This window comes from Protopterus annectens, chromosome 3.part0 (assembly GCF_019279795.1).
Source record: "Protopterus annectens isolate FY-2018-M chromosome 3.part0, PAN1.0, whole genome shotgun sequence".
Classification (NCBI taxonomy): Eukaryota; Metazoa; Chordata; order Ceratodontiformes; family Protopteridae; genus Protopterus; species Protopterus annectens.
In genome coordinates this window covers 1993838771-1993860180 of record NC_056731.1, presented here as the reverse complement: position 1 = coordinate 1993860180, position 21410 = coordinate 1993838771, and the positions used below count along the sequence as shown (strand labels likewise).

Below are 21410 nucleotides of genomic sequence, written 5' to 3'. Positions count from 1 at the left end.
ATTTAGGGAGTGAAATATAGAGTAAGAAGGGGAAGAGGTTAAATAAGATTGGAATGTGGGGGTGTGTGGAGTTTGTTCTAGTAACATGAGGGGATTAGGTAAGGGAGAGGGTAAGTAAGGTGGTATGTATATGAGTAGTATGAGGCTAATCAGGTGCGGATGGGGTAGAGTGAAGAATAGGCTAGAGTGCTAATGGATTAGGTGTGCTGGGGGAGTGGCAAGGGGTGATGTGAGTGATAGATGGAATGAGTGATGATTGGTTGAAATAAAGATGGGAGGTGTTAGCTAAGTGTAAGTCTAGGGAAAGTGGGGTGGGTGGGATTGGGGGTATGGTAGGGGAGAAAAGTGAGCAAGGCTACACCAGGCTCAGAACAAGCTCAGAAAGAAAAACAATTATCAGAGTGAAAAACTGGTAAATACTAAAGGTAATAGTAAGAATTAAGTATGTTAATGTAATGTAAATGGGCACAAAAATTAGAATTGGTTATAGCAGGGGCTGGAGCTACAGAAGAGAGAGAAAAAAAAGAAAGAAGATAGGTAAAATAAACACTGTCAGTTCCATGCAGATCTTGGGTCTGAGCTGCAAGTTATAGCTGTTATGAAAGGCAGTATGCATTTTCTTTTGTAAGGCACTAGTTTACTGAGCAGCAGGTGCTGTGCAATTGAGGTACAAATGCACTTCAGCAGTCAGTAAGATAGAAATAAAAAGAGAAAGGGAAAAATGTTATTTTCATAGGCAGGCCATATATGATGTTTAGGAAACTGACTTGGACTTCTGTCATCATGGAAAGGGTCCTGTAGCAGATGATAAACTGATATTTATCTTTGTTTAGTGAGAATTAGAGTTTAATAAATTCAATTTGTGAATGTTTTGAAATTTTTCTGGAGTTGATATGGTCTCTGACAAATATGGATATGCCATCACAGTTGCTATTGGGTCTGAAAACATGGTAGGTGTTAAACCCATGTATGGAGGGAGTGCTTTCTGGGCATTTAAACCAGGTTTAAGTGATTACACATATACAGATGCTAAGAGAATTAGGTATGTATTTCTTTAAGGTGTCAGCATATGACATTACATTATGTTTCAGGAATGGGAGAATATCATATGGTGTGTTAGTGCAATGCCCACAGTTTGTATCTTTTTGTGAGAGCAAGACCTCCATCTCTAAGTATTTGTCTAACAAGCAAGAGTTATTTACATTTAGTGGGAGTTCATAACCTGTGAACATTAGGTAGTTCCTACACTGCTTTAGGATATTTAATGTATGAGGCAGGCAACAGAGGGGAAAAAGTAGGCTGACCTCCCACATTGTCCATTGTGAAGTAAAACTTGATTGAGATTGATATAAGGAGTTGCAGGGTGGTGCAGTTATATAGGTATGGCTGTATAAGTAAATGTGTATCTTGGGTATATTTGTGACAGCACTGTTCAGGAGCCTTACTTAACAGTAGTGTGAAGCTGCTATAGCAACTATGGGCTAAGTTGATTCACAGTAGTGTTGAAATATTTGTAGCTGCTATTGGCTAATGTAGTGTTTATTATACACTGCTATGGGGTACTTTTAAGGGGTGTCAGTGGTGCAAACAGGTAGCACACTCACCTTTGGCACAGAATGCTGTGAGTTCAGTTCCCATACCACGTAGACTGATTTCTGACACTGCAGTGAAGCATGTGGGGTGCTGCACTTCTGAGTGTACCATCATTTTGATGATTAAACCAAGGCGCCATCTGCCTGAGATGGTGTAGCTCAGGTGGATATGAAAGATCCTACAGCACCTCTCAAACAGTAGGGGAAGTTCCCTGATGCCTAGGCCAAATTTCCCATAGTAGTATAAATACCACCTCAGGCCTCCCTGAAAATAGGCTACTAGCCTAGTGGGACTAACTTAGTCAACAAAGGACAGATAAATAAACAAACTAGGTGCATGGCTCTGCACATTATGCAGGTATGAGCAGCTTGATATGCTTTTAAATGGGAGGAGTCTAATTAGTTAACAAATGTGGGTGTATGTTTGGCCATATTAGGTTGAGTTACAATGGAAAGTGCTTGTGTATATGGAGTGCACATTACAGAAATGCAGCTCTGTGCAATAATACATTAAAGACGGTAAATGAACGGGTCAGTGAAAACAGCTAAAGCTCTAAACAGTAATGTTTATCATCTTAGAACTGCAGTAATCACCCTCACTCTCACCATGTTTAATTACTATAAGCTCTAGAATGACTCACAGACCTGGCCAAACTGGCTAATGTTTGACAAGTGACTAAAACACAGAAAATAGATACAGCAACACTGATTAATCCACTTTGCAGCACAGAAACCACTTGAAAACAAATGCAAACAGTTAATAAATAAATGTTATATGAGGTTTCTCTATTACTTTTTTTTTATCTTTGACATAAATTGACTTTATCTCAGTCCTCCATGATTATGAAATGTTCAGCTTTTAAATCTAGGCGTTCTCCACTTGGTCTCTGAAAAGTCCTCTTCCAGGACCTCAGAAAATTTAGAAATGAACCACCAACCACACTACATTTGGATTTAAAAAAAAAACAACAACACAGTAAGACTTTCTGGTAAGTAATATTCTCTTTTACATGACTCTCCCATTTTGTTAAACTCTTATGACATTAATATTAGATAATTTCTATAAATTACATGCTTTCCTCCCTCATTTCCTTTATTATTATATTTTTACTGAATGCAGACCCTGCCCATCTTCCTCTACTATTCATAAACTTCACTGAACACCCCTCCATCCTCCTTTAAATTCAGATGCATTACGATTCTTAAGGAGTGGATTGAAAACTTTGTAAGATAAATACCATTTGCCTTAAGGCTTTATGAAGTATTAACTGAAAATATTGCACCCACATCATATTCCTGTTTGTCGGCTCTTAGAATAATTAGTCAGTACACTGCACAGAATAAGGCCAATGGAGCACTTCTGGAGATTATATGGGTGCCTTTATCATTTGGTCAGACTTTGATGCACTGAGCCAGAGTAACACTAATATGGCAATTAGAACACCTTGAAACTAGAGATTTAATTGTTCTGTGGGGATTCCTTCCTATAATTATTTTGTTAATCATGGAAGCCCCGCTGTATAAAATTGACAAAATGTCCAGAACAACATAGGAGCAGTAGTTGGTCTTAAAGGCAGGAAACCCTTCTTGCCATAAAGGTATCGATTTATTTCCCACAATTTGTCTGATCAATCATTCTGGAAAACATACCAGTCTAACTTCTAATCATTCTGTTAATGGACTAGTGATTTGCATAACTCGTCAACCTTTGAGATCGAAGCCCAAAGCAAAACTATGTTAAAAGGATCTTAATGTTCCTTAGCACATCTCTGCCCACCACTGATACATTAGAAATGCAACAAAGGACAGAGGAAAGATTGCCTAAACCTTGTGATTATTTTCAACAAATGTCTTGAACTGTTTACAAACCCTGCTGTACAATTTCAGTTTAACAGAAGGAAGGTGTTCCCTCTTCAGTCAGCCTGCCTCAAACCTTTAATTTCTCTGACCTGTTCTGGAATGGAAGTCTGGTGACTCTCTGTTTCTGTTGCTAAGGCTTTGAATATTCTCAGGTGCAAATGAGACACACTAACAGGGATAACATTATTCATGACAGGAACATGTCTAGCTGCAACTGGTTCATTCAGTTTTAGATATTGCAAAACAAAATGCAGTAGCAGGGATTGATGGTGACACTGAATGAGATCAACAGTACAATCCAAATAGCTACTGATTCCAACAAAGTAATTTCCTTTAGCAACCCCATTATCCCTATAGAAAGCTAGCCCGGGGCAGCTTTTAAACCTAAGAAGAAGGAAGCAATACACCATTTCCTCTTCCCTGCTGCGTGCATTTCCATTAATAATTTATGATCATTATTAGACATTGAATACTCATGTCAGAAATATACCCAGTTAAAATCAAATAACAGTTTTGTCCATATGTGCAGATTTTCCTTAACTTGATTAACATCCTAATTTGCGGTGCTATTCCAATTCATCTTTTAATAAGGTCACTTTATCTCTGGTAAACATTCTCCATGGGACTACTGTTCTGCATCCAAAGGTAACATACCAGGAAAGAACATAAGATCCCCTACCTTGACTTACTTTTTCCATACATGTAATCACTTTAGCTCTTTCCTTTCACAAGTTTATTCCCGGGAAATATAAAATATTTACTTCCAAACCCAGCAAATAATTTTGTTGGGATCCTCCACCCTGTCCTATACCAATGTGACATCCATGTCTTGAAAGACTCTTTTCCCTTGTTCTCTGTGTTGCTGCCTTTCTCCAAAGATGAAGAAAATTGCCTAGGTACACCGGAGTTTTTTTTCCTTGAGTTACTTGACTTCTATATCCACTGTAAGGCAGTGATAAAGATCCCAAATATGACAAAAAACACTGGCTAACCTATAGGTGTAGTTTTGTGATGGTAACACATACTAACTACATGCCCAACAAATCCTAGCTTTACTAATGAAAGGTAGGTAGCTGTCTAAAGGCTGATTTAGTATAAATTTCACAACTGAAGGGTGGAAGTAGAATAATAAGATTATCCAAGGGCACACAACGTACTTTGGACACTGTCTTATCTATGATATCTTTAGGGAAAGATACATGATGAATTTAATAAGCTTCCACTTGGTGTTATTTGAAGACTAAACCCAGTGTAGATGGTGTAAACATCTTAAATAATGGAAATGGAAAAGTGCCAGATGGATAGATTTTAAGATTTTAAACATAATACCCTGCATTCACACATCAGCCTAAAGGGGAGAATACATTGTTAAATACTTTATGAAGAATTTTGCATTCTCTTGAGCTGGGCATATCCATTGAAAGATCATTGTAAAACCTTCCACTTAACTGGTGTCTTTGACTGTACTTTACACTCTTTGTGCCATCATGCTAGTGCTATGGACAATGACACATAGGAGTTATGCAAAAATCTGCAAACTGAATGGGCACAGGCCAAACACATGCTTTCCATTTAAAAATCTTGCTATACTCACTAAAAATACAGTTTATGCCATCATGAAAGATTCACAACAAATTACACAGTTCAGACTACCTTTTATGAAATAAACTGCATTCATTTTTTTTTATAATTCACATGGCCAGCATTGGAGGAATAATAAGCAATTCCACGGGGCCCTGCCCCTCTGGGGGGACACAGACAGTAGAACAAATTTCTCAGTGCCCCAAAAACTCTTGTTATAATGGATTATGTAATGGGTGACTGGAAGAAAACAGAAAATTGATTACACTAAAATTGTCTTTTTTTCTGGCTGCCCAATGTTGCAATTAAAACAGAAACACTAATATGATTTTTTCTGAACGTAAGTAAGTTACCTCAGTGTTGTGGTTCTAGAGGGAAGTCCCTGAAACATGGTTTGGGTGCCCTATGATACTGAAAAAAGATAAAACAGGTAAAGTTTACTGGCAGGACTTAAGTGTGATTGTATGAAACAAAGCAAAATACATTAATGTGCTCAATTTTATCATAATCATACATAAGAAATATACATTTAATGAAATGTGTATAATTGTTGGCTCCAAGAGGCTGTCTTTAGAACAAAACAATTGACTCAGATATTGTTGATCACGTTTATCAAATTTATAATAATTTATCTGGATTTGCCTGGATTTGCAGGAAAGGTATACTTTGGGGCGAAGCAAAAAAAGCAGTTATATCTAGAAAAATAAATTTAACAAAGATGAAATCCTTTCATTTATACAACAAAGAACATCACAGGTAACTGCCTTATTAGTCAGTCAGTTCCCAATGAAGGAGAATTCAACTTGATTTAAATTGTCTTATTTTCAACTCGCGATCTTTGTCTTCCACAGGAAATCACTGCTGGAAAAGTTTCTATTTGCAGCCTGTCTGATAACTCAATATATGCTCCTTTCACTTTTGTGAATGGTTGCATAGCAATCAATGTAGTGCATTTAGTAAAGGACGCTAGGGGATATTGCACACCCACATGGGGGTGCAGGGGTTCTTGCCCCGAACAAATTTATTTTTTTCTAAATTCTTTTTAGTGTGTTGAAGCTTTTAATTTTTTTAATCCAACTTAAAATTCGACCACTTGAATGTAGAAGAGATGCAATAGATCCATCAGTAACACTCTATGGTGTTTTCACTGCATTTCAAGGCCACTACAGGAACTAAATAACCAATCCCGGTCTCATGCAAGCCACATGCCATGAAGTCCATAACACCTTTCTGGCAGAAGCTTAGTGTTTATTTGTTACTCGCTCCTCAGTATTTGTTTTGCATTTCTTGCATAATCAGACAAACCATAGAAGCAATATTGTTCTCTTATTAATTTATTTATGTGTTTACTTATTAACATTTATTAAACAGGAAAGTCCAACTGGGTAAAATACTCCTTTTCAGCACAAAGGGGTTGGGAGGGTGGCCTAATGGTTAAGGTGTTTGCCTTACAAACACAAGGTGCAGGGTTTGAGTCTCACAAGGGATAATTGGCTAGGCTTAAAATGACTTGCAAGGGCAGTTAGCCTAGTACTGACCTATGAACCCATGAACAGGCCAGGGAGAAAATCTCCACAAAAAGAAGCACTATATAAAGTATTATGTACAAGTTCACAGTACAAACATTTGGTAAGGTAATATTTACTTTATTAAGTACTAATCTAATAAAATTCCAATAAATTCATAGTAGCAGTAAACTAAAAAAATCTGAATCATCGTTGTAGTATACAGTCATGGATGGAAACTAAAACATTAAGTAGTTTGAAACAGTTTAACAAAACATTAGATTTACCTCATTTTTTGAAAGAGTAGACTGAAGAGGTGAAGACAGAGATGCTAAATAGGAATTTGAGAACTTACTAATAAAAGTTATAGAGATTATATGATAGCTTTTCAACAATGACTGAAGGTAATCAGCAATATAATCTTGTAAAATATACTAAATAGGAAGGTGTGAGCAATGAAAGAACCACCCAAATATGTAGTTATGGTGTAAGTGAAATTTTAAATGCTGTTAATTGCATAATTTATGTCAGTGAGAGAAGGTAGTTATTCCATAATTGAGAGATGCAAATAAAGTAATTTGAACCCACAAAGGAATCATGAGCTTTTTTCCAGTGGAGACAAGATACTGAGTGTTTGATCTAAGATCTGTTTGGTGGTCTGTACTACTTGAGAAGAGTAGTAAGAGATGGACTTTTATGGGTATGATGGAAAATCTTATGAGTTATTTTTAGTTGAGTAAGGCTAAGGTAGTTAGGAATCTCAATCCAGTTAAGCTGGATGGGTTTTACTGGGTAGCTTAGCTGCAGATATAATTATTTTATTGCAGTACTGCTTGATTTTTGACAGTTGTGAGGTCTGTAGGTTGATAAAGCAGGGTAAGAATGCATGAGGGAAGATAAAAGGTAGGTAACTGCAGTGGCTTTGGGATCATGCTCAGTTAGATAGGGTTTAGCTCTATAAGGGAGGCCAGATTTTTGGTGACTTTTTAATGGCTTGTCGAAAATGGACAACACATTTAAATTTATCATCTATTACAACTCCCAGCAGTTTTTCAGGCATGATAATTTACAGGACGACATTCTCTGAGGAGGAGACAGTAAAGGCAGATTTGTCACTTGAGCTAGGTTTGGAAGTGAATGTAAGTATAGGAGTCTGTTTTGTGTTAAGTATCAGCTGAGATTGCTGTAATCATGTCTCCACTGAGGAGTACACTTCCTTGTAACACATTCTAGTTCTGGTACTGGGTGGTAGAGAAAATGAGGACTAAATCATCTACATACTGAAATGCAATTGCATTTTGGGAGACTACAGCCAAATCATGTGGATATTATTACTGAAACCTGGTTTAGGTGTATAAAGCACCCACTCTCTATCAGGGTTTTGCACCTATTGTGCCTTTAGACCTGTAAGGATCTGTGGTGGAGTATCCATATTTATAAAAGACAGCTTCACCTCAAGACAGAATCACAGAAATCCATAAAACAAATTTACTGAGATTTAAAAAAGCCAACGATAAGACCATAACATGTTACTGGACCCCTTGATGACCACTGAAAACCATGTCCATTTCTTAAATACACTGGATAAACTTCATACACAAAAACTTCATCATCCTAGAAGACTTTAACTACTCATTGCTAAACTGTAGACCAATACCTCATATGTAGGCTCTGCACAAAAATTGAAATTCCTTGATTTCGTCAACAGGAACTCCTGGGGTCAAGTACCCAAAGAACATACTAGAGGTCAAAATACTCTTGCCCTGGTCCTTACAAAAGTGGCAGCCATATGTACTATCCCTCAGTTCTACCCTGCCCCAGTCAAGTTTTGCATAGTGACTGTGAGTTGGGAAACAATAATAATGTGTACAAATCTTTAATGTGTTACCGTACAATTACGTTAGATTTATAACTCTGGAAAAGTTTACTCATATTTTTGATTGAAGATCTTAAATCTAGAAGTTTCTTTTATGTGACTGGAAATAATCTTATGGCCACTTTGAATGTCGCAGACGTTAACTGAACAGATTTTCTTTACTATTCGTGCGGCAAAGTAACTGAAGAACTATTTTAACAATTGATTGTCAAATGTTAACATGGATATTGACTTGAACAATGTAGGACAAACTTACTCTTGAAATGTTAATAGGTAAACAATTTTCTAAATGTTTGACATGGAAATGGTTGAGCAGTGCATTTTAAATAGAACTATTTGCATATGTTCTAAAATAAACTCATTTTATTAAAAGCATACTCTGCAAAATGTTGATCCTAAATATTCAAAACGTAAAAGAATGAAAAAAACAATAAATAAAAACAAAGTTCATATTACTTGCAGTGGATGTGCACCTGTGCACCCCCACGCCATACTAATTATAAACATACCAACTCCAAGATCACACAACACTGGTGAAAGAACAAATTCCTGTTCCCTGCTATTGTGCAGTCTCCCACAAATTAATCCCGGAAGAGTTGATTATATTTTTATTCAATCACTTCTGCCAACATTAAAAACACTCAGTATTACAAATGTATGTCTATATGGAATCCTTCCATATATTTACACAATTCTTTTCAGGACATTACAGTGAATCAAATTTTACTGTGACCTGACCCTACCTATATGCAAAAATGGGAAAAAAGGGTTGAGGATGGATGGGAAAAAAGGGTTGAGGATGAATGGATGGATGGATTTCTCAGGAAGCACACTACCTGGCTACCTTCAGGTATCACATCTACATGACAAACTAAATATTTATTTTGGAAATTTGATAAAATTTACACATTCATGTAGCGGAGAATAATTTTTCATCACTTGAAATTATGAATTGTTCAATAAACCTATTTCAGTTTATATCAAATGAGCAGTAGTAAACACAGGGTTTAAACACAGGGCTTATGATTAATGAGATCAGTAGAAGAAATGTATTTTAAGACTAATAATACTGAGAAGAATACATTTAATTAAAACAGATCAAATTCAGATACCTCATCAATATCAGAAGAACAGTTATGTTGCACTCTATCAATTGATTCTGTATTTCAAGAAGTAACCTGATAATTACCCTGATTTTTGTATGACTGGCGAAATGCAGAACACTGTGTGATACTTCTAGCTTAGTTAATTAGTTACATATTCTCATTCTCTTAGTAACATTCACCCAAATATTGTCAGTGCAAAACTTTTCTTCTGACTCTTTTGTAAACGTTCTTGACATAAAAAAGGAATTATTCCCTTTAAGATGCATCCAACATTAAGACATGCATATAATTATATTATTTAACCCCTAAGTGTACTTAAAAGACAGACTATAAACATATGTGTATGGATATGTCCTGATATCAGCAAAGATATCAGACAAAAATGCCTATGGAATGATATTTTCATTTCTTTTTTTCATTTGTTAACCAGGAAATGTAACTAGGCAGAAGTTTTCTTTTGTGAGGAAGCCTTGATATATTACTTTTATTTAGTGACTTACTCAGAATCATGCAATGTGCAACTGGAATCTGAAGGAATCAAACTCAGAGCTATAGGATGAAGCTTAGCAGCAGCATTTAGTCTGAACCCTTTGTGTTATATTGCCAGGCTATAATGTAGATGTGAACAGAGAAAAGAAAACTCTGTATCTGTGTATATACATGTGCAAGGAAGCAGTTTCAAGCAGAAATGATAACACTGTCACATATCTTTGCAATTGCATATGCCATAAATGTGTCACACAATATGGTTCTCCCATTTGTTTAAACATCTGTGCTGTTACTGTCTTAGGAGACACTTTCTGTTTTGAAGTTTGGACAGAGGGATACAGATACTTGATGAGAATATGGATTTTAGAATGTAATGTTCCAGAACCACCATGGGGGAATGCATTATCATTAGGTCTAGTGCAGATGTTGCCAGATTCGCAGAATGTTAATAGTCATTATGGTGGTAAACAGTGTAACAGCTACCAAAAATAAACCTCAACATTTATTAAAGACAATCCTTGTAAGTTATTCATATGTCTATAGATTGTTTTGTATGTTTACAAGTTGCTCTAGTGTTGACTATAGGATAAGCAAGTATTCTTTTCCATTCCTTATACTGGATGAATAGAAGACGATCTTTTGTTTCTGCTACAAGTATTCAGGCCTCAAAAGCTTCAGGATTTCTGTACTGAGCCAGGCGTTACAACATCTTGTAACTCATATAGGTTGTCACTCAAGCTCTAGCTTGAATATGAGTCTAGTTAAGCAGAAGACACACATTGTACAAGTTTGAGAGGTAATTATAGCAGCTGTAGGGAAGGAGTGGAAGGGGTAGAAATGTACAATGGGGCAGTGATCAGGAAGTGGATTTAGATTAAGAAAGCAGGAGGGGAATTTTGAGTTAGATAGTGGGTTGGGAGTTTTAGGTCTAGGGAGCAGGAAAGTAGTTTAGGATTAGGAAACAGTTGAAGAATTTAGGTTTAGTGATGGGGGGGGGGTCAGATTTTTGGGTTAAGGAACAAGGGACTGGGTGGCAGTTTTAGGTTAGATTTATTGCTCTGGTATGGCTATGCGTATTATTAGGGTCAGGTGTTGGGAGAGATTAATAGTTAAACCAGACTGAGCAAGTGGGAGTTATAACACTAGCATGCAAGTACTTCTGGTAGACCCCAATATTTTGCATTTCACCCTCACCAATTAGGGGAAGTTAGAACACAACTTTGTGAATTGTACTGTGTAAAATGCAAGCTTTATCACGTGTATACTTTGATTTTGTGCAAAACAGTGTACTGAAAATTCTAGGTGCTGTAACATTTGGCTATGCAATGCTGTTAAAAAACTCTGCCATTATTACTATTAGATGGTGTTGTGCACCCCTCTATTAAAGACTGAGCACTACAATTTAACTTCTATTCAAATAAGCAATTATCAGACTTCATGGCAACCTTTACTTTCTAGCCTACAGGCAGTAGCCTTTTATCTGCATAGTTAAAGGTGAAGAGGACTCTTCTTTGAACAATAGTAGACACAAGTCATATTGCTAAAATATTGTGTAAAAATACACTAAATGCTGATGTGCATATATGAGTTCTGTTTATAAAGTCATTTATTTACATCCATACTTGTGTGAAGTAGCTGCATTTCTTAATGTAATATGCACTTTATGATTTTTTTATCACTTTTTGTATTCTCCTGTGGGTTATGTCTGAAAATGGAGCAATTACCATTCGGACAACTTGGCTATTTGCAAGCTATAATAGAAACAAATTTATTTATTTTTATGTGCATGTTTCCCCCTCAACACTTAACATGCTTATTTGTGAAAATAGGTTATAAACAGCAGTAAATTGAAGTGCAGCATTATATGTGTGTTTTTAATTGTAGAAAAAAGACAGCGGTTATTGTATGAAATTACTGGAGACTTAAGTCTGATTTGCTTTATTTGGTACTGCGGTTATACTTTAATTATCAGCGTATGTTGCTAAGAACTTTGTAAGTGTATAACTGTCATGGTTAATTAGCTGTAAAAGGGTGCTTGTACAGATTTTTTACCAATATGTGGTGGACAGAAAATTAAAGATGTACAAGAACCTTTGTCAAGACTGATATAGGTAGATGACTATACAATAATCACTGTTATTCATGCATAGGTGCAGTGGGATAAATACTATGCTCAAAAATTGGTTGCGGTACTTTCTGTGTGGAGTCTGCAAGTTCTGACTGTGTTCGACTGGGATTTTTCTGGGCACTTCCCAAGTTCCATATACATGCAGTCAGTGAACTAGACACTCTAAATTGGCCATAGGTTTGAGTGTGCATGCGAGTGTGTGGTGTGGAACAACTATGGCAAGGCTGGTCCCCTGGTGGTGTGAACCTTGGCTATAGATGATTGTTACTGTTGAAGTGACAGTCTGATCCCACGTGCAAAAATGGGAAAAAAATGGGTTGTGGATAGATAGATGGGTTTGATAGGTCACAGGCATATTTAGTTCCTTTCTAAATGTCTAATCCAGCAATTTTGCATGAGGGAGAGCCCATCAGTAATTCACCACTTTTCTTCTAGTAAGATATGAATGTCATTCCCTCATGGAAGTCAGCTTGAGAATTCCAGTGTAGATGTTTGGTGCAAAGATAATAAGGCAAATTTCTAATTTTATAAATAGACATGTTTTGGAGCCTTATATGGTGGTGCTACTTGTACTATTAAGAAACTATATACATCTTTCTTAAGCACTGGGAATTATAGCAAACCTGAAATGGCACTAACAACAGGTTGATTGGAATTTCAGTTTGGTGCATTTAAATCTACAATCAATGAGATTATTTTGTTACATTCAGATCTTATTTGGGAGTTATGAAATTCCTATTTTAATCCCTTAATTAAAAATGGAATATTGCTATGCAAACTACCAAATGTTTGCTGTACCACATTTTCCATACATATAGTGTCAACATATTATATTATAATATAATATAATATAATATAATATAATATAATATAATATAATATAAATAAATAAAATAAAATAAATATATAATATTATATGGGTCTACTTCACTGTGTCGAAGGCCGACAATATCAAAGCCTGATATTGTCTGTACCAAAATGTCAAAAGCGAAAGTCATCACGCGTGTAAATGGAAATCTCCGTAAGGGGAGATTTCCATTTACTGCAATGTAGTTTGATCTCGGATTTGGTATATTTAAGTAGCAGGGGGGTGCAGGGGGGCTTGCCCCCCTACATAGAGCAATTTGTGTTGTGTTTGGGTATTTTTTTTTTGTGTGTGTTTGATATTCGGGGGGGTTTCGACATTTTTGTGTCGATTATTACACTGTCGACAGTTTGAGTTTTCGACAGCGTAATATAAATGCTATTATATGACATTATATTGAATGTTTGTAGGAAAAGGCAGACTATTAATCCAAATTTCCTAGTGAATTTCTTTTCTTACTCTCATGTCATAGTATATAGATACTCCTGCCTTAGGAAGTACTGAACTAAAATGTTAAATAGATTTTTACTGGAAGGTTGTAGAAGTCTGTAAAGTGCACCATGTAACTCTACGGCAGATTCTGTCTTCTATAAAAGTTACATCATTGTGTTTAAGGCTTTGGTGGAAATCTTATTGTTTCCTTACTGTCTCCTCCATTAATAAAAATGACAAAATTCTGTCTCTGTGGGTATGGCTTGTATCCTGCATTGTTGGGCATCTTTGGGGGATGAATTTGTATCACATCAAGATAAAGAAGCTAGATGCGGGTTTCCACCTAGAACTACTGACATAGCATCTTTAAGCCAAGTTAATGTAGTCATATTATATATAATATGAGAGAAAATGCATGACACTTTTCTGTGCCATCTAATACAGTGGGAAACTAGGAGAAAGACAAAAGGAAGCAGAAAGAGTCCAATAAAGTAATGTAATGGAAGATTTACCTCAATTTTCAAAACTCCCCCATCATAAAATGAAGAGTTTGTACATCACACACAAGAGCAAAAACCCAAACACAGAAACATGGTTCTTGTTTGCATTCATTACAGCAAACTGGGACCTGGCTGGCTAAAATGGGATCCAGAAAAGTTAAAAATGGATACCATGCACAAAACAATTTCTTTATTTTCCTTCTTATTAGAGCTGGGTGCGCCCCCAGGCATTTCTGCAGTTACCTCCTGCTGTGTCTAGGTGTCAGATATTGCTTGTTCATATCTGCATTAATAATTCTAAAGCCATGCTATATACAAGTTATCAGACTATTTTATCTTGAAGCATACAATATGGCAAACACAACTGTATTGATATTTGACCTCTGTCAATAAGTATGTGTTAAAATTGTAAGGTGCTAACTTTATTTTTCAGGACTCAAGCCATACCCACTGGAAATTAAAGGTACACTCTCAAAAGAGCTGTACTGAATGGAATGAGTTAAAAATATCCACTTCTACTAACTGAAACACTTTCTGAAATACTACTTTAACATTTTCACTCTCTGGTTTCCTTCTGAGTATGTCAATATTATCATAAAATGCTGACTATAACTTTATCTTTCCTCTAGTATACTTGTATATTACTCAAAGTATAAATGTACACATATGCATTGCATTATTGTATTTCCTATTGTGGTCTTGGAGGGTGCATTTATTATTTATTTATTTATCTGGCTTTGTTGACTGGGCAAAGAACAACTAAGTAAAACAAACTTTTAATGGAGGCCTGGGGAGAAATGCTCCACATTTAAGTTACACATAAAGTTGATGTCACATATTTTAATAGATTCACAGATGATTTATTTATTCTCAATGGAACTGGAAGTAGGAAAAAATGAAAACAATGCTTCCAGTGAATAACTGTATAACATTAAAGACTACAACTGAGTAGAAAAATGAATCTGTGAGTTGGAGAGGAAAAATAAATCAACACCATAATTCGAAAGTGAATCAGTTGGCACTTTCATCACTAAATGGGGTCATTTTGCACAGTTATATTTCAATACAACTTTTAAATGTAATGATTTGTAACTCAGTAATAGACTTGCAAACAAATACTATGGGAAAACATAGGTCATAAAGTTCTTAAAGCAATCAAAATCATCCTAGTTCTATAGTAAATAACATGGTGCATGCAAAGCTTAAGAGAATAGTTCTTTGAGACTGTATTATCTGATAAAGTTGAAAAATAAAATCTAATGGGTGATTTTTAGAGAGAAAATTATGTGATATGAAGCTACTAAAATGGGCCCATATGCTACATATAATCATAACTATGAACATTTCATTAGAACCAACAGTGGTTTTTAACAATAAAAAAAATTTTTTTTTCAAGCAAATCTAAGAAAACATTTAAGCAAAACATTTTCATTTTATTTATTTATTTTTAGCTCTTTTTTGTTCCTACATCTGCTGACCTAGCCTATATACTTGTACCCACTGCCCCATGTCCACAGTTCCGCACATGTCTTAAAGTGAGGCCATCATATTGTAACTTCTGAACATTTATTTCCACTTAGACTTGTACTCCACCCTTGTACTGATTCCACTTGCATATACTAGGAGCAATGGGAGGACTACAGGAGCTTGTGCTCATTTCTGAGTATAAGGCTGTCACACCTTATCAGTCTTCTCCACCTCCTCCAGCCCAGTCCTTATGTACTTCTGAAATCCAACCTCTGTTAGATCTCATAAGACTGACCACAGCACGATCACTCCCTCCAAGACAGCCACACCCATTGTCACTGTCAATCTGTCATACATCTGTGCCAATAACTGAACCCAGGTTGCTTGGGCTGTACTCAGGGCTTTATTCCTCCATACCACGGTGCCACCAGAACATGAAACATATTTAAGGTAAAACAAACTGCAATAAAAGACAAGAAACAATGTAAGCATGCAGGCTGTAAACCAAGAAAAAAATCATCTCAGAGCAGTTTAAATGCAGCTCACATAGATTAAGCCTGTTCTGCTTACCATAAATAATTTACTTTTTGACTCCTCCCACAAGTCTGATAGAGTTAATTTCTTTGCAGTTAAAGAATGCAACACAAGCTAGATGGCTAGCTGAGAGCAGTGAATTTTGAGAGCTCCATAAACTAGTATAATAATATAGGAAAATGTTATTATTTTTAAGTTTAAAACATCAGAAATCTATAGATAAACTACTAAACTGCATAAATATCAATTATGGTGGAGATATACAAAAATTTTCCTGTCAAGTAACTTGGAGCTATATTGAGTCACTGAATATGAACAACTCAAGGAATTCTCATCCAGATGTTGCTTTGAAAAAAGAACTGCAATTGATGACATCTACCTTACAGGAACTATCTTTGAAGATGGATGGCTTTAAAAATGACTTAGACTGATACTCTTAAGGAACTATTGCTGCAACACCATACAAAAATAATAAATATAAAGACTGAAGGGAGATTCAAAGAGGAAGAATTCCAAAAAAGAATTTCTGCTTAAACAGAATACATGGCTGCTTAACAAAATAGATGGCTTAGAAAACAGGGAAAGGAGAAACAACATAAGGATCTTTGGTCTGTCTGAAAACACTGAAGAAGAAGACAATATTTCATTCTTAACAACCTGGATTCCTGAATTTTTAGACTTGAAAGGGACTTTCATTTGGAATTGAAAGGCTGCATAGATCACTGAGGAAACCTGCTTCTAACTCAACAAATACTCCACCTAGAGCCATAGTAATAAAATTTATTTCATTTCTGGACAGGGAACTAATACTAAAATCTGCTTGGAGAAAATCACCCTTAAAATACAGTCAAAGCCTGATAAGGTTTGGCAGTGATTATTCTTCCAGAATACTAGAACAAAGGAAAAAAGTCTGGCCAATAATAAAACTGTTGAAACAAAACAACATTAAAACACGGATGGCCTATCCAGCCAAGATAAAAATACTTTTTTGCCAATAAGATGAGAACCTTTAATGACTTAGAAGAAGCTACTATATTCATCAAAAACAACAACATAGTGTCTTTCCCAGAAAAAATGGAATGAATGGCCCCTACTCTTAAAAGAAAAAAAAAAAATCCTTGGACTGATGCTAGAAAGAAGAAACAAAAAACTGATTCCAAGATAGCTGTCCCAAAAAAATAACTCTTACAACTACATCTCTCAAAAGTATCAACTGATATGGTACATCACTTATCTGTTTTTATTTAAAAAAAAGAAGGGTTTCTTAAACAACTGAGAAACAGTAATGATTTATTCAGAATGTTCAAAGCGTCCAATAATTCTTCACAAACAAAGGTAGGTCAAGATGGGTTACTATTTACATTATATATAAGCCAAATAAAGCAACATATAATACAAACATAGAAGTTTCTATTCACCTACTTGAACTCAATGAACACGTATCTTGTTCATTTTTTCATTGTTTTTACTTATAATAATTTAAGTAATTAATTAACTCAACAAGGTACCATTCATCAGAGTTCAGACTCAAATGTAACAAATTGACATCATATATAATAGCAGTACCAGTAGAGTGTTTTGAAAAAAAAATGCTGTCATGGAGACTAATGCCTTCTTCAGTTAAATTATGATTTAGAAATGTCATGTATATCCTGGTTAAATAATAGTAGAAAGCTCTTAGTACAAATGTCATCATTATTCTGTGTAAATATAGTTAATATCAGTTATGGCAGGTATCACAGCTGCGAGTGCTATTTGATCAATGCTGATATGGTGTGTATGGATGCAGCTGTGTCTGGCAGCTAATACAAATGTCATTATTATTATGTCTGAACATAGTTAAGATCAATTATGGCAGGTATTATAGCTTCGAGTGCTGCTTGATTAAGTCTGACATGGTGTGTGTGGATGCAGCTGTGTCTGGCAGCTGTTGTATGTTGCCATTTTCATCTCTGGGAAGCTGTACATTGCAGCTTGTGATTGAGTTTTACTCATGCTTGTGTATTAGGAAGAGACATTTGGTGTTTTAGGCTGGATCCAGGGCAAGGGGTGGATAAAACTGTGATTTGGGATATTTTGGTAGAGAATAGTTTGTTTATACATCTGCTGAGTGAGAGGGGGAAAGGCTGGAAGAATGTGTTATCTCTTGTTGTGGCGGCTTGTTGGGAGGTTTTTTTTTTTTTTTATTTGTTTGCTCTCCGTTCTTTTCCTGGCTGCTGCCTCGCTGAAAGGGAAGGAATTTTGGCTTGAAGTTGCAGTGAAGTGAAGCTTTGCTTCAGGTGCATCGTGAGCCTCTGGTATGCAGTACACAGACAAAAAATATATAATAAAAGGGCTGTTTTACACCACATTTATACATATTGATGGTCTCCCAACACTTTGTTTCGCTCATTAAGTTGATTCTTGATAAAAATAAATAAATAAATATATAAGCACAATTTTATATTTAAAATGTATTTTGGTTCAAACACATTAAGGACTTGCATAAGAGTGGAAGGCTGAGTTATTGTGAAAGACTAAGAGCACTTGGTCTTGTGCAGTACCCTTTGCAGTGGTCTGGGAGGTGAGCTTGCTTGGATGTGTTGGGCATTTGGGGTTAGCTGATTCCAGGGGTGTTTGGGGTTGCCAGGAAGTGCTATAGAGTCATCAGATTTCCTTCATGGAAATATCTGTGGGAATGGAAGGTGTGTTGAGTGATTCACTGGCAGAGTGGCCACTGCATGGAACTGGCTGGTAAAATGGAACAGGATAAATATTGTAATACCACGTCCAAAAAAACCAATGACTCCAATTCCAGATGAAAGAGCTTTAATTTCCACAGGAAAAACTAGTGGAACAGCACAGTGAAAATAGCAGCAACAATATAAATAATCCAAAAAGAATAATATTCTCCTAGCGCCTCGGCCAAACAGCCTTTGTAAGACAAAGACAAAAGGGGTAACAATTTTATGGAAAACAAATGTGATTAACAAGAAATCATTTATAAGTATGAAGATAAAGAAGACCTTATGGCATTAGTAATAGTTAAATATAATAACAGAATATGGACCATAGCCAATCTATACTGGTTCTCAGGCATTGGAACATGAACTATTAAGAAACACTTGGATTTCATTTCCAATAATTATAAAGGCAACTTAATATTAGGAGAAGATTTTAACTGTATAGTTGATATTTCTGAAACTACAAATAAAAGACAGCTGTGTACATCTGCTGTATCAAAAGCTTTAAACCAGTGGGTAGAATCATTTCATCTTGTAGATACTTTCAAATTTAAAGAAGATAAATCTTTGTTGTTTTCCCATCAAGATCACAGATTTGGTACCCAAACTAGAATAGATAAAATATTTGCTATCCATGTCTTACGCTCTAAAATCATTAATTTCATTCACTCCCTGCCCCTTTTCAAACCACAATTCATTGATACTAAAACTTCAAAATGGTACAAACCATTAACCTTTAACTCCAGAATTCCAGCATATATAACTAAAATTAAAGAGCTCAAACCCTGGTTATTATGAATTACAGTTCTTATTGGATATTAATTACACCACAGAGATAAAATAATGATATGGGACTCATTAAAAGCTTACATTTATGGTAAAACCCTAACTTGGTGTAAAAAAAATCAGAGAATGGCATTCTGAATTATTAGATCTATAATCCAAACTTTTGTCAGTAAAAGCTGAAAAAATTCAAAATCATTTGGAGATGAAAAAGAAAGTAGAAGTATTAAACAATAAATACAATGAAAATCTAACACACAAAACTAGTTTAGCTTTAGAAAAACTAAAAATTAATACCTTGGCCACTTCTCCCAATATCTACATAATTTATCCATAAGAATCAAAATACAATTGCAAGCTAATAACATTAAAAGTATTTTCCATGAAAAGAAAGGGAATAATTTCTCGGATATATGTGACAGTCTTGATGCCTATAGAAATCACTATATGGAACATTTCCAGAAAGAAAATATACATATTGATCAATTATATCTAGATGAAAAATGTTCTAATATAAAAAAAAATAGAAAAATTAAAACTAGATCTGCAAGCACCCATATCCTATCAAGAAATTACAGCTACAATAAAAGAGGGTAAAAATAATAAAGCTCCAGGTATAGATGGCATAATTATGGAAATATATAAACTTTTTTCCTTCAAAGATACTATCCCTCTTCCATAAAACTCTATTAGAAATTAATTCAGTCACAAGCTTTAATACCACCCTTTTGGAGATATTCCTTAATCACACCAATCCTAAAGGAAAACAAATTCCCAAACCTCTGTACCTCATATAGACCTATATCATTATTAAATAATGACTATAAGATATTTATGACAATATTAACTAACAGAATGAAAATACCACTATCCAAAACAATAAATAATGATCAAACTGAAGTTATATACCATAGACACACACATGACAATATTAAAAGGATAATTTCTCTTATAGATTACGTTAATAAAGAAAATAAAGAAACACTCATAATTAGCTTAGATATAGGGAAAGCCTTTGATTTGCTAAATTGGGACTATTTATTCAAAATTCTAATGCTATTTGAATTTCCTGCAGCCTTTGTTCATCTCCTAAAGAATATATATACAAATAATTTAGCGTATGTCAAGTTAGGGCCTTTTACCTCTGAATCTACACATATAACAAAAGGCACACAAGAAGGATATCCTATGTCAATGATTCTATTTCCTCTGGTTATTTAAATATTGGCAGATTCAATTTGTAACAATATAAAAATCTAAGGAATAGTTGTTTATGAACAATGCAATTCTAAAGTAATGTTATTTTCTGATGACATATTACCTGATATTATCTAATACAAAAGAGACATTAGAAGAATTAGATATATTAATTGACAAATTTCACATGAATTCAGGACTCCATTTCAATAAATCAAAATCAAACTTTTTATTTTTAAATAAAAAAAGAACTGCAGACTAAGGGGGGGGGGGGCACATCATAGGGAAACAAGAATCTACCTTTAAATATCTAGGAATTGAGTTATGCAAGGATAATGAATTGGTCTCAAAAAACTACAATAATATCATCAATACAATTAAAATCTCTGTGGAAAAATGGAAAAAAAATAATATTAACATTTGAAGATAGACTACAGTTAATAAAAATTGTTTTACTGCCCAGAATCCTGTATATAGCCATGGCAATACAACTGTTGCCATAAAGAAATATACTTAAAGAAATAAATTGATGCCTAATAATTTTTTTATGGTTTCCCAAAAGAAACAGAGTAGCTTTAATACATCATATCAGACCATGGAAACAGGGAGGATTAAACTTTCCTGTTATAGAAACATATATAAAAGCATCAGTATCTAAAACAATCTCATATTAGATAAGTTCAAATTACTCTGCAAATTGGAAAGAATTACTAACTGTAATATCAATAAATGAATGTGATTTACAAAAAAAAAATTCAAATAACTGATAAAA

General features: G+C 34.9%; 1 protein-coding gene across 1 annotated transcript in view; it reads left to right on the top strand.

Moving 5' to 3' along the window:
* The window catches only part of LOC122797239 (growth hormone-releasing hormone receptor-like), a 549995-nt gene that overhangs the window by 101829 nt on the left and 426756 nt on the right, over positions 1 to 21410 (top strand). Inside the window, exon 3 of the mRNA XM_044066087.1 lies at positions 18172 to 18186. Within this exon, the coding sequence (XP_043922022.1) occupies positions 18172 to 18186 (15 nt within the window). The remainder of the gene's footprint in view (positions 1 to 18171; positions 18187 to 21410) is intronic.